This window comes from Diadema setosum, chromosome 21 (genome assembly GCF_964275005.1).
Source record: "Diadema setosum chromosome 21, eeDiaSeto1, whole genome shotgun sequence".
Classification (NCBI taxonomy): Eukaryota; Metazoa; Echinodermata; class Echinoidea; order Diadematoida; family Diadematidae; genus Diadema; species Diadema setosum.
The window spans coordinates 31,364,399-31,378,428 of record NC_092705.1 but is presented as its reverse complement, the minus strand read 5'-3'; the positions used below and the strand labels follow the sequence as shown (position 1 = coordinate 31,378,428).

Here is a 14,030-nt window from a genome sequence, read left to right as displayed (position 1 = left end):
CGTATGAGTTATGTACTTAAAGTAATACATGGAATGACAAGCAACACAATGTTACAGTTGCTGCTTTAAAGGGCCTGTTTACCTTTGGGTGCAGTGATTTAAAAAAATGTTCAAGATATCACTTTTGATGTATATGTGTAGGTCAGTTGTATCACAAAACATTCTACCATATAACATTTTTGCAATAAAGCCTGAAATATATCAAAGAGATATCATTATTTTTTCTCATTAAACTATAACTGTAGATGGTTTAGTCTGGAAACATTTTATTATAACTAGGCGTATGTATTGTTCACAGTTTATATAATGACATTACGTACTTAACATTGATTTTACTGATTCAAATCTTTACATTCTTGGTTGTTTCCTAGCTCACATTTAAAACTATTTTGAAGCACTAATGCAGAGTTTTTGTTTAATCTGCAAATGGCATTTTATGGCTTTAAGGCATTGACCATGACTGCGTCACGCACATGATCCATACAGTACTGAATAAACTAGCTGTGATGCCAGACATTCATGCTATACAATGTATGGTTACGACTGGGTGCATACAGAGGACATCCACAATATAGCCATTTAGGTGGCGTGATTGCTCGGACCGATTTACAGAGCATCACCCAGCACAAGATTGCACTTAATTCTTATTGTTTTGTGGAGCCAGTAAGAATGTGTTGTTGTTGTTGTTGTTGTTGTTGTTGTTGTTGTTGTTGTTGTTGAATATAGTTGTTGTTGAATATAGTTGAGATATATATGTTTGTGAGTGATGTGTCTGTCATACAGCAAAAACAAACTTGGTGCCTGGTGGTACTCTTTGATTGAGAGTAGAAAATATCGACAGGAAGACAAAATTTAACCACACAGACTGACATCCCAGCAGGCAGAATAGCCTGTGTATGGAAGATGTCACTTACGTAGAATCCTTTTTCAAAGAAAAGAAAAATAGAATGTGTGTGTGTTCGTGTATTTTGTGTATTTTGTGTATTTTAAAGTCTATAAAAGGAAGACCTCTTCTGAAAGGTCCCCTGCTCAAACAGCGTGTACTCAACCTACAGTATGTACAAATGTATTGATAAAGTTCACATGCCCTTTTTATCATTCTGTAGGCCCATTCTCAGTAAAAGCGTTCAAATACGGAATTTTGGTGTCGCCGACATTCCATGACAGTTTGCGGTTCCCTGAAACCTATTAGATACTATTTAAATGTTTATAATATATCACGAGGACTTTATTTGTTAAAAATAAACACGATCAAATGCGGTTGTCTGCCTTTTTGTATAAAATTTTGCTGCTAAACTTCGTTAAGACCCCCAAAACGCAGTGTCGCCGGCTATTTCAGAATTATGTTTTATTGCTCCTCTCCGTCCACAAACACACTTTCCAAATATCATTTTCATGGACGATGAGCATATCATATGTGCTAATCACAATACTCAAAAAGTTCCAAAATTTTTATTGACTTCTTTTTTATAGCCTTTTGAAACCTGTCGCCAAGTTCACCGCCAGATACGTTACCAGTTTCTTTAGTGTTACAGCATTGCGAAAATAACAAGACTATGCAATGACCCTGTGTATATGAAACCCTGAGGATATACTTCATACATTGCAAGTACTTAGATTTTTTTGTGCAACAGCTCTTTATTGAGAATACGGTACAATGTTTGAAATATCGGTTTTCTACACTTTTATTTTGACAGATGCGTTACATACTTTTCACGCCACCCACTGCGACAGATATTGCAATGTCAGACAAATTGTATATTATACATTACTCCTCGGAATGACGCATCGATTCAACATTAAAGTTTAGTACAAGTGAGAAATATTTGGTAGATATCGCTCTCATAATAATATGATCGACCATATACGTTACCACAGATACGTTACCCCAGATACGTGACTGAATTTTGCGCATTGGTCTTGTGCTTTCTGGGGATCAAATCTGGTCAAAATTCATCCCTACAAATTACATGCTTCGTTTTGTTGGACCTCAAGATTATATTCTTGCACCAAAAGGACAGAGAGGTGAAAAAGAGCAACACTTCCACATGGTTTTTCTTTCTGCGTCAGTGTCTCACAACTTAATGCCAAGTTTTCCGACAGATACGTTACCACATAATCAAAATACTGAAAAGAAATTGTTAATGTTTTTACAAACAAATTGTTGTGTGCTCATAAACTCCAAAGTTCTATTCTATAAAACCCAGCCACTTTCATATTCTATGCAACAACTTTGAACGTTTATTTTACAAGACGAAGCTAAGATTCAGCATATCAGTTTTTTGCTTTTCAGATTTAGCAGATACGTTACGTATAATTCAGGGCACCCACGGTGACAAATAATGTTATGTAAAACAAAGTGTTCATAAAACAATTCTGCATAGAATGACGCTTCCATAAGAAATTAAAGTTGTGTTCAAATGAAGAATATTCAGTAGAAATTGCTCTGTAACTTCACCGACAGATTCATTTACGGTACGCCAGATACGTTACCAAACTTTGAAAGAGTAAAAAGTAGTTTATGAAACGCTTCCGAGAAAAGTTTCAGTGTTCTGTTGCATATTTATTCTAGTGTTTTTCAATATATGAAGAACTACTCAAGATTCATACTCGAGCAGGATTCGAACCCACGACCTCCTGATCACCGGACAGGCGTCATCTCCACTAGACCACCGAGCTTTCGCCCGACAGCAAGTGTTGGTTTTAATCCTTATAGCATGCAGCGGGTACTGCTTTGTTATTCAAATTTATGAAGTTCTTCCGTCGAGATGTTTTCATTGTAACACTTCCACATGGTGTTTCTTTCTGCGTCAGTGTTATGTAAAACATACGTTACCACATAATCAAAATACTGAAAAGAAATTGTTAATGTTTTTACAAAAAAATCGTTGTGTGCTCATAAACTCCAAAGTTCTATTCTATAAAACCCAGCCACTTTCATATTCTAGCATATCGAGTTCATAGAAACTGTACCTACTTCCTTCTAAGTGCCTGCAAAAATATATATTTTAAACCTTGTTTGCATTATCCATCAAAACTTAATGAATATTTATAGTCAGATGGATAAATACATTCAGACGTAAGATGAGAATATTCTGTGAATGAAGAACTTAGCTTTCACATCAGTTGCAATGAAAACATCTCAACGGAAGAACTTCATAAATTTGAATAACAAAGCAGTACCCGCTGCATGCTATAAGGATTAGAACCAACACTTGCTGTCGGGCGAAAGCTCGGTGGTCTAGTGGAGATGACGCCTGTCCGGTGATCAGGAGGTCGTGGGTTCGAATCCTGCTCGAGTATGTACGCCCATGATTTTTTTTATCATGGCTACTACTAAAACACTGATCAATTCAGTGCTTATTTACGTCGATGTAGGGCAATTTGTCAATCAGTTGCAATGAAAACATCTCGACGGAAGAACTTCATAAATTTGAATACTCAAGATTCATTGATAAGTTGAACAATTATTTATTCATTTTCATTAAAGGGGATGAGCCAAATACGTTACCATAGGTCAAACAACTGTTTAGCATATCGAGTTCATAGAAACTGTACCTACTTCCTTCTAAGTGCCTGCAAAAATATATTTTTTAAACCTTGTTTGCATTATCCATCAAAACTTAATGAATATTTATAGTCAGATGGATAAATACATTCAGACGTAAGATGAGAATATTCTGTGAATGAAGAACTTAGCTTTCACATTTTGGGCTCTTTTCCATTACATTTCACAGTTTAAATATTACGTACAATGTTTAAAATGGTTAATTTGGGCTTACATCGTTCATTTTTACATCAATTCATGAGGTAAATAATTAAACAGGTGATATTTATTAATTCATACACAACTAAAATTATTACTTATATTTTACCAGATACGTTACCAAAAGTGATTCGATGCTTTTCAATAGTTATTTCCCCAGGAAAGCAATTCATATTTGTTTCCTGTGGAAATTCCAGATCGAATCGTTCCCTTTGCATGATTTGTGGGATTCGAAACTTTATTTGTAAGCGAAATTTGCTAAAAATACAAAGTGAATCTTAAGGTCATATTTCATTTCTGCGAAAAGCATATTTCAACCTACCACACAGAAATAATTTCTACCAATTAGCAAGGGATGACAACATCTTTACCTCTTGAAAAACCCCAATATCTTTAGGGGGGACAGATGTCTTTTCCTGAACAGAAATTGGATCAAAACAATAAATTTAATTAAGAGTTAGGAGTCCATTACAACATGTAAATTTGCGGTAACGTATCTGATTGGTGATCAAAAATCATATATGATGCTCTATTTCAATTCATTTTTACTCAATGAATGGCCATCATTTAAAATGTTCCACTTTTTGTTTTGTATTTGACCGGTTTTGAAGTTTCCGAAAACACATCTTTGAATGTATTACTTTGTGGTTGATTTTTCGGTTTTACTCACATGGAATTGAACACTTAATCTGAGAATGGCCCTGTAGTCACTTCACGTGCCTCACATGTGCTTTAGTGTTTGTCTGTTGCTTACTGTACCAGACCAAAGTATGACATGCAAACAAACTCTGAGTGTGTGTGTGTGTGTGTGTGTGTATGTAAAAAGCTTCCAATGTCCTCTTTTTGTCATGTAGGGTCTACGAACTCGCGGTAGGCATCGATCTGAGTGATAAACTTTTAGTATATTCAAAGTGGAATAAAGGGTAAGCAGTGAGAGTAATAGTCACCACCTGACTGCTATATATTCCTAAAAGTCTAACATCTATGGATTAGGCACTAGATGTGATACTATGTACACAGCAGCATTCACATGACTAACTGTAATAAATACAAATTTGCCCATGAAGATATATGACAGTAACGGGCTGATTTTGCTGCAACACGCATTTCCCATAGACATCTGCCCGAGTATACCCGGGACTCGTCTTCAACGGATTAAAGTTCAAGTACTAGTTGATTTAACCAAAGGTGGTATAAATCTTCAGTTGTTCGACAAAGAACCTTGATCCCCATGTTGACATGGGTATTATTGACTCAGTCAATGTAATTTGTGATAAAAGAAATGAAGGAAAGAGAGTACTGAATGCAGAGGGTTGAAGATATGCTATTAGGGATTTTTTGTTGTTGTTAATTCTAATCTTATAAAATGAATTTATAAGATCACAACAGCTGATCTATGATTTAACAAACATGTCGGTAAAAAGGAACCTGCGGGATTTGGACCTGTCATGTACTGCTTGGGCAGTAGATGACAGCAGATAACAGGGTATTTGTTCCAAGTTCATCTTATCACTGCCGGTAACCAGGGATAGCCCAGTGGGACTGTAGCTGCTCGGAAAGCAGTAGATGACAGGTTTGTATCCCACTGGTTCCTCTCTTTTGTTGTTGACATGTTTATTAAATTATAGATCAGTAGTTGCAATCTTGCAATACATTTTTAAAAGAGCTCATTTTCAGTCATGTGGTCTCACTTGAACATTGTAAAATGTGATAGATTGTGCCTTTCGTGAGGCCATATATAATTGTTGTATTTTTACCTTGATAGGCAAATAAAGTGAAGGTTCCATTAGGGTGGTACAAAACTGGGTCCCATTTGGTCCATCCGCCCCTCCCCCCCCCCCCCCCAAAAAAAAAAAAAAAGAAAGAAAAAAAGAAAGAGACAAAGCAGAAGTGAAAGAAAGAAACAAATATCACATGATTGGTAATGATGATTTGTTTGTTTGAATTTTTTCTCTCATTTCTTTTTGATTTTTGGTGTACTTAGAGTCAGATACGCTATTAAAAAGGTAAATTTGATTCATGAAAGTCTGGTCGTTCTTGAAATATTGTATAAAGCCATTGACGGTAGTGAGTGTCCCTGAGGTGAAATTGTCAAGCCCAGGTGTGTGTTGAACCCAAGAACTCCCTTGCATCCTCCCCCCCCCCCACAATTGCCAAAGGCTGATTAATCTTTTCATTGTGATCAGATGTGTGACTTAGTCTGGATATATTTGCCTGACTGCACACAGTGCCTGTATGAACAAAGAAATCAGTTACACTCAGCCTCTTCTTGCCTGGTCTGTCTGCTCCTGTGTGCAGTAATCATGTAATATGTTTCATAACCTCTCCAAAGGTCTAGCAACCTTTCTCAAATGCTCAGAGTGCTCGCGGTGTGAGGCAGGTTGGAGAAAAGATGTCATGTCCTACACTGTACCTTCCCTCACCCCTAAGGGGGGGGGGGGGGTGGGTGGAGGAGAGCACCAGGAATTGGTGCCATAGTGCAAAATATCTCTGGAGACAAAAGACATTCTTTGAATTTCATTGAAGCGAATGAAAGCAATATCATCACTCTGTCCTTCCTCACCACCTTCAGGCATTTAACATCTGCCCTTCATAGACACCCTTTTTAGTTGCCGACAAATAGGTCATCAAATCTTAAATTGAGAACAGAACTCAAGGAGATCATGTGTAACTGGCTTCATTTGTTTGTTTGTATTCTTTGACTATGTTATCAATATCATGATTAGGAGGAAAATCATGTTTATAACAACTTCATGTAGTGGCTGAATGCTGGTGTTGTGCCAGTTGACTCACATATCATACAGGCCCGTAGCCAGGATTTTTCAAGGGGGGGTGCGGTCACTAAAAAAACGGACCTTCGGTACCAATACCAATGATGACACACACACACACACACACACACACACACACGCTATTATATATATATATATTTTTTTTTTCTTCTTCTTTGGACGACCGAACTACAAAAGTTGTATAAGAATTTGCGCGCGAAGCGCGCCGCAAATTGTGAATTTTGACTGTTTTAATGACGTTTTAAAGTCTCGAGGAAATTTGTATTTTTGTCTGTTGCATGCAATCACGTTACGGTATTTCATCTAGGAAATAGTAAAAACTCATTTTGCCAGGAAGTTGCAAAGTTTAATTGTGTTCGAGACTCTGCGCGCGTAGCGCGCCGCAAAATTGAGAATAGTGATTTTCCTGGTGTTGTTTTAACTTTTATTTTTTTCTATTGTATACCCGCGTTAGCAGGCCTGAAGCCTGATATGCGAGTTTGTCAAAAACGAAAATAAATAAGAAAATTTTTAAAACAAAATGAATTGTAAATGTGAACCATTTATATTTTGCCTCCTTGTGGTAGGATATTTCCAGCATTTCCGAACTTTCAAATAATCATTTTAGATTAATAATATTAAAGGTAGTAGATCCGATTCGCAAACATCTCCAATATCAGTCAAATGTCATATTAACCATCATGCTAAGAAGGTTTTCTTTGTGAAATTTGGAGGTCAGTGAAATTCAAAAATTAAACATCCGTTAGCCATTGGAAGAAGTTGAGTGCAAATTCAGACCTCAGGCTTAGTGCTCAGTAGTCAGATGTTTTCCTATTTGATTTGATCTGTCTTACTGTGCACACTAAGATACATACTGGAATGGTTATTTCTTATCTATTAAATTATAGTAGGTTATTTGGTTACTAGCTGTCTCTGGGCATTTTCGAATTGGGCTGCAAACAGTGGCGTATCTAGGGAAAACGGCGCCCGGGGCAAGCACGAAAATTGCGCCCCTAATTTCTGAAAAAAAGTGTTCAACCCCTACCCCATCCCGGTAGGGACTTTAAACAAAGTCCGCATGATGCTTTTTCAAGCACTTAAAAGGGATCTTTTTGAGGGTGATTTAAATGTAATGAATTTTGATAGATTTTGGCGAGCGAGCGCAGCGAGCGAGCTGAAAATTTTTGTATTTCAGCTTACAAAACATGGAATTTTTGTCATTTTTTGCTTACCAAATCTTACAATTCTAATCAAGATATAGTGACAGCCTTATAGATATCGATTTATACCAAAAGAACTGAGGACTTAAAAAAGTACTCTAAATTAGTGCGCGCGAGTGTGCTGAAATTTGTAAATGTCCTCGTCATCATCACGTATTGTTCTTATATTTTTTTTTATATAAATTTTGGCGAGCGAGCGCAGCGAGCGAGCCGAAATTTTTGTATTTCAGCTTACAAAACATGGAATTCTTGTCATTTTTTGCTTATTAAATCTCACAATTATAGTGACGACCTTATAGATAACGATTTATACCAACAAACTGAGGACTTGAAAAAATACTCTAAATTAGTACGAGCGAGTGAGCCGAAATTTGTATATTTCTGCGTCATCATTACGTTTTTTTTTTCTTATCTTTTTTTGATTTTTTTCTTGCGCCCCCCTTCCCCGTATGTTCGAAACCGTTGGCGTCCTCTTTTGATCCAATCGGCGATCGCTTCAGAACGAATGAAATTGCAGTCGCTGCTCCGTGTAACATTTTTCCTGCTAAATATAAAATGACATGAGTGAACACAATAGACATTATCATTTTGTCCGCGTCATCGTCACGTTTTGTTCTTATCTTCTTCTCTTTTTTTTAAACAAATTTTGGCGAGCGAGCGCAGCGAGCGAGCAGAAAATTTTTGTATTTCAGCTTACAAATCATGAAACTCTTGTCATTTTTTGCTTATTAAATCTTACAATTCTAATCAAAATATAGTGACGGCCTTATAGATAACGATTTATACCAACAAACTGAGGACTTGAAAAAATACTCTAAATTAGTACGAGCGAGTGAGCCAAAATTTGTATATTTCCGCGTCATCATTACGTTTTGTTCTTATCTTGTTTGATTTGTTATTGTTTTTTTGCGCCCCCCCCCCCCGTATGTTCGAAACCGTTGACGCCCTCTTTTGATCCAATGGGCGATCGCTTCAGAAGGAATGAAATTGCAGCCGCTGCTCCGTGAAACATTTTGCCTGCTAAATATAAAATGACATGTGTGAACACAATAGAGACTGCCATTTTGTCATCATCACGTTTTGTTCTTACCTTCTTTTTTATACAAATTTTGGCGAGCGAGCGCAGCGAGCGAGCCGAAAATTTTTGTATTTCAGCTCACAGAACATAGAATGTTTGTGTGAACACAATAAACATTGTCGTTTTGTCCGCGTCATCATCATGTTTTGTTTTTATCTTGTTTGATTTGGTTTTCTGCCCCCCCCCCCCCCCCCCCTTACCATTCTCCCTCCCCCTTCCGGGCGAGTTTTTTTTTTTCTTCTTCTTCTTCTTCTTCTTTTTCTTTTCTTTTTTTCTTCTTCTTCTTCGTTTTTTTTCTTCTTCTTCTTCGTTTTTTTTTTCCATTTTTTTTTGCGCCCCCAAGGAGTGGCGCCCGGGGCACGTGCCCCCCTTGCCCCCCCCCCCCCCCCCCTAGATACGCCACTGGCTGCAAAGAGATCCACTACCTTTAAGTTAGAAGAGAGATAAGTAAATAATGATAAAATAAACAAACAAAAAAGAATGAGTTTCTTTTGTAATACTATCTGACAAACTTTTTACTTTACCATTTTACTTCATAGCTCAGCACTTTCCATTCTCTCTCATACCCTCTTACTCATTACATTTAAATGAAATACAACTAAAATGAGTTTGCGTGCCTGCATAATACTCTTTGGAAATTATAAGTGAAAATTTTTTTAGGTTTTGGCTCACTTTAAAATGAGAACCAATAGAACTGTCACAACATGAGAAAATGTATAAGTAATAATCAACACTACATTTCCGAATTTGGCCTGCAAAGAAATCCGCTACCTGTAAGTTAGAAAAGAGATTAGTAAATAATGATAAAATAAAAAAGAAAGAAAAGAATGAGTTTCTACCGCTGTATCCAGAACAGAGCCTGAAACGGTGCAGGCTCAAGAAATCGTTTGTACTATAATACGTCTTGAAGTACTGTGTGATACTGTTGACTCAGACTTCTACAAAGCTGTAAGTGAGAATTGTAATCCAATCCGACTCATTTTGTCTCTCCTGATCGTTCGTAAGAAATGCTAATTCATGACCACCTTTTCACAATTTGATTGGAGCATGCATTCATAATGGAAAATAGTTGACATAATAATCTATCCCCAGGCATTATCATGCCAACATGTACTTATATACATGTACTATATCTTTGTGAGACGTAGATATAAAATGTCTCAGGTTTGCGATTATAGTTATAATTTCGAGGAAATTTCTTTAATTCTTATCATAATAAAAACATTATACGTAAACTTGAGGCTATTAGATTTTCATCAACTTACCTCTGTTCCTGTGAAAAAATGCAAGTGTCAACCGCAATGTCATCCACGAATCGCACGTACTCGGGCGGCCAGTGGGAAAAAAAACACCGGTCACACGCGCCAAGGGCCATGGCATGCAGTGCCAATATAATAATAGCTCGCACAAATTGATACATAACATTTGTGTTTGTGTGCATGGGGACGATCCGATGGTTCATACAACAAAAGGGTTTCGTACAATTATTTTTAACATTGTTAAACGTACTCTTCCACATTTACGTAGCATAATAATGTGTCTTTATATTTATTTGGATTGTTATCTTGAGAATTGCTAAAAACCGTTATTATGAAAAAGTGGACCTTTCAGAATTTGGGGGGGGGGGTGCGTACGCACCCGACGCACCCCCCCTGGCTACGGGCCTGTCATAGAAGTTTTTTAGATCTTTTTCTTGCCACATCTTGAATAAAATCCCTTGTTATTATGCAGTTCTATACTGCTAGTACAGCAAGCAGTTTGCTGTTACATTCAAGAGGCAACTACATTAATCTGTTATTGTCACCATTTAGGAGTTGACCTGAAGTGCCGGTGTCGGCTTCTAGAAATAGATATTACAGCTTCTTGAGTTCTCCGTCACACAGCTTTCATTTTTTTATGCCTCCACCGCGAAGTGTCGCCGGAGGCATTATATTTTCGGGTTGTCCGTCCGTAATGTTATTTTGTGGACAGCGTATCTAAAAAACTGTTAGAGGTTTCGTAATGAAACTTGGCATGTATATGTATGAGTGAGCGAAGTTGTGCCTATCAACTTTTGGGCGCACATGATCAAGGTCAAAGGTCGCCATAGCGACATTTCTAGTTGTTATCTCGGCAAGTGCTCTCCCACGAAACCTAATCTCTTTTTTTGTGTGGATTTATCAAAACTTTTTAAAGGCTGTAGTTTTCACTTCCCTCTTATGATTTGTTGCCAAGATGCCCTGTTTATCAGTACTGGGATTCCATATCACTAGACCCACAAGCCAATTTTGCGTTTGGGGACTTGAAGAAGCTTGCATGGTGGTTCAAAAGATGTGTTAGCATGTCTGCTGTGACACGCTTAACTTTCCGCTAAAACATGCAACATGCCTAACGCCATACCAAAACTGACCACATACTTCAAGAAAGAAAATTGCAAGTGATTCAAACACATGAAAAGCGGGGTGGAGATTTCTTCCTTGGGATGCAGCTCATTCATTATGGTCAAATGTCACAAGATATAATGCCGAGATAGTACCAGAGAGGATCTAGAGCAGTGCTTTTCAATTAGTGGGCCACAAAGCTCTCTCTATATATATATATATGGGCCACAAAAATGGCCAAAATTGGATTAAAAAATATTCGTATTCACAACAATAACAAACACACAAACTAGGAAGGCTTGAAACAAAGATGATGTCCTGAACCTAAGCAAACCAAATGACAGGAAATTAAGTTGGAGAAGGCTTAATGGGGCACCAAGTATTCTTTCTTCGTTATATGATGTGGCCCTGACTAGGGCTACTATATACCCGAAGAAGAATAAAGTGGTGTGCTGTTATTAAAGCCTTCTCCCACTCAATGTTCTACTGTAGGCCTTCAAAGATAGGAAGTTATTGAGGGGCAATATGCACAACATTTTAATCCCTTCTCTTCTCCTGGTTTTTATCTTTTTCAGAAGCGAACACAGATGTTACCCCAATCCAAACTGTAGAGCAGCCAAAACCAAAGGAGGATGTTTTGACCACTGCCAAGGCAGAGCTGGAGGTGGATAAACACAATGACCCTCAAAGCAGAGGACACAGCCTCAGCAAAAGGAAGATCGAGCAAAGGAAGCAAAAGAGGAGAAAAGCTCCTCTTTCACACATCCCCAGCAAGAGGAGAAAACCAACACTGCTTGAGATGGTGAGCGGAGGTTCAATATTTACTTTTGTTCATTTATTTAATGTATCATTCCACACTATGTATCAGTGGACTTCATAAATCTTGCGGACTAGAATCAGATGAATACAATGGTGAAAGTCTCATCAAAATATGTCAATAATCATGAAAGCTGTAGAATTTTAATTTAGCACATTTTTACACAGAAACAATTTCAGTTGCATCCACATTTAATACATTAATATTAACTGATGTTGGCCTGTGACTGAGTTGATGTTTGCATGTCAGTGACAGTGGTGGCCTTACTAGCCACCCAAGAGAAGAGGGAGTTAAACTGTACATTCAAAGAATATTAAACATGATTAATATTTCATGAAATTGTAAATAGAGTTTAAGCCAAACCCAGTTATTACAATTCCCAAACTCACAGAAAAGATTTTGGCAACATAAAGTTAGGAGAACAGCATTCTCCTGTCTATTTTGAAAACCTAACAAAACATACCAAAAACACCTGATATTTGTGACGTTTTCCTAGGTGAGCGTTGTATTGGTATTTAGCCGGCATAACTGTCATACCAATGTAATCTGAATCTAATGCTTTTCCATGTCATTTGAATTATCTGCTTTGAAAACATCAACAGTAATGACAATCTATCAAATGAAAGGTAAAATTCCATGTCTCTCATGCACTTGCCCACATTCAGCTGCATGGCCGTGCCAGGTGGTTTGCTGTTCATTCACATTCACCATTGTTAGGCGGGCTTTTCAAACGCAAATTCGAAAGTGTAATGGCCCTTCCTTTCTAGTGAAGGTTTCTATGCTGGGCACTGGTATAGTAGCATTTTGTGCCACCTTTTCTTTCGAAAAAAATATCACAATTAGCCTAATTCCAAGTAACTTAAAGGGGAAGGCTAGTAACTGATCAGTGGGAATGCTGGGAGATGATTGTTCCAATCCTTATGGGATTCATTCAAGAGTACATTATATATCTATTGTTGTGTGAAAATTATTTGCTTCAGAATGGTCTCATATTCAAGTAATGTGCAGTTTAATGTTTCCAGGTTAGCATGCCTGGTCAGTGACGGAGCATTAAGCTGCACATTACTTGAATATGAGACCGTTGTGAAGCAAATGATTTTCACACAACGATAGATATATAATGTACTCTTAAATGAATCCCACAAGAATTGGAACAATCATCCCCCAGCATTCGCACTGATTCCCACTGATCAGTTACTAGCCTTCCCCTTTAACCTCTCTTTTTTTTTTTAGTAGCAATGAATGCAAAATGGACATTTTCATCTTTGCATGCCTTAGAAGGTGGCAAATTTTAGTGGTGCTTATTGTCAAAAGAGATATTTTGATCTTTGGGTGCCTTGGGAGGTGACAAGTTAGGGTGGTTCCTGTTGTCAAAAGAGACATTTTGATCTTTGGGTACCTTAGAATTGTGGCAAGTTTGGATGGTGCCTCTTTCCAACAGAGACATTTTCATCTTAGGGTGCCTTGGGAGGTGGCAAGTTTTGGTGGTGCCTATTGTCAAAAGAGACATTTTCATCTTTGGGTACCTTAGAAGGTGGAAAGTTTGGTTGGTGTCTATTTCCAACAGAGACATTTTTATCTTTGGGTGCCTTAGGAGGTGGCAAGTAAATGTGTGGTGCCTGTTGTCAAAACAGATTTTAATTTTTGGGTACCTTAGAAAGTGGCAAGTTAAGGTGGTGCCTATTGTCAAAAGAGCTCTTTTGAACTTTTGGTTCCTTAGAAGGGGCAAGTTAGTTTGATGGCTATTGTCAAAAAAAATATTTTGATCTTTCAGTGCCTTAGAAGGTGGCGAGTTTTGGTGGTGCCTAATATATTGTCAAAAGAGATATTTTGATCTTTTGGTGTCTTGGAAGGTGGCAAATTTGGGTGGTGCCTATTGTCAAAAGAGACATTTTGACCTTTGGGTACCTTAGATGGTGACAAGTTAAGGTGGTGCCTATTGTCAAAAGAGCTCTTTTGAACTTTTGGTTCCTTAGAAGGGGCAAGTTAGTTTGGTGGCTATTGTCAAAAAAGATATT

The 14,030-nt window shown here is 37.6% G+C and overlaps 1 protein-coding gene across 1 annotated transcript in view; it reads left to right on the top strand.

Moving 5' to 3' along the window:
- Positions 1 to 14,030, top strand: part of LOC140244575 (FMR1-interacting protein NUFIP1-like) — a 56,448-nt gene that overhangs the window by 33,445 nt on the left and 8,973 nt on the right. Inside the window, exon 6 of the mRNA XM_072324199.1 lies at positions 11,771 to 11,997. Coding sequence (XP_072180300.1) covers positions 11,771 to 11,997 — 227 coding nt within the window. The remainder of the gene's footprint in view (positions 1 to 11,770; positions 11,998 to 14,030) is intronic.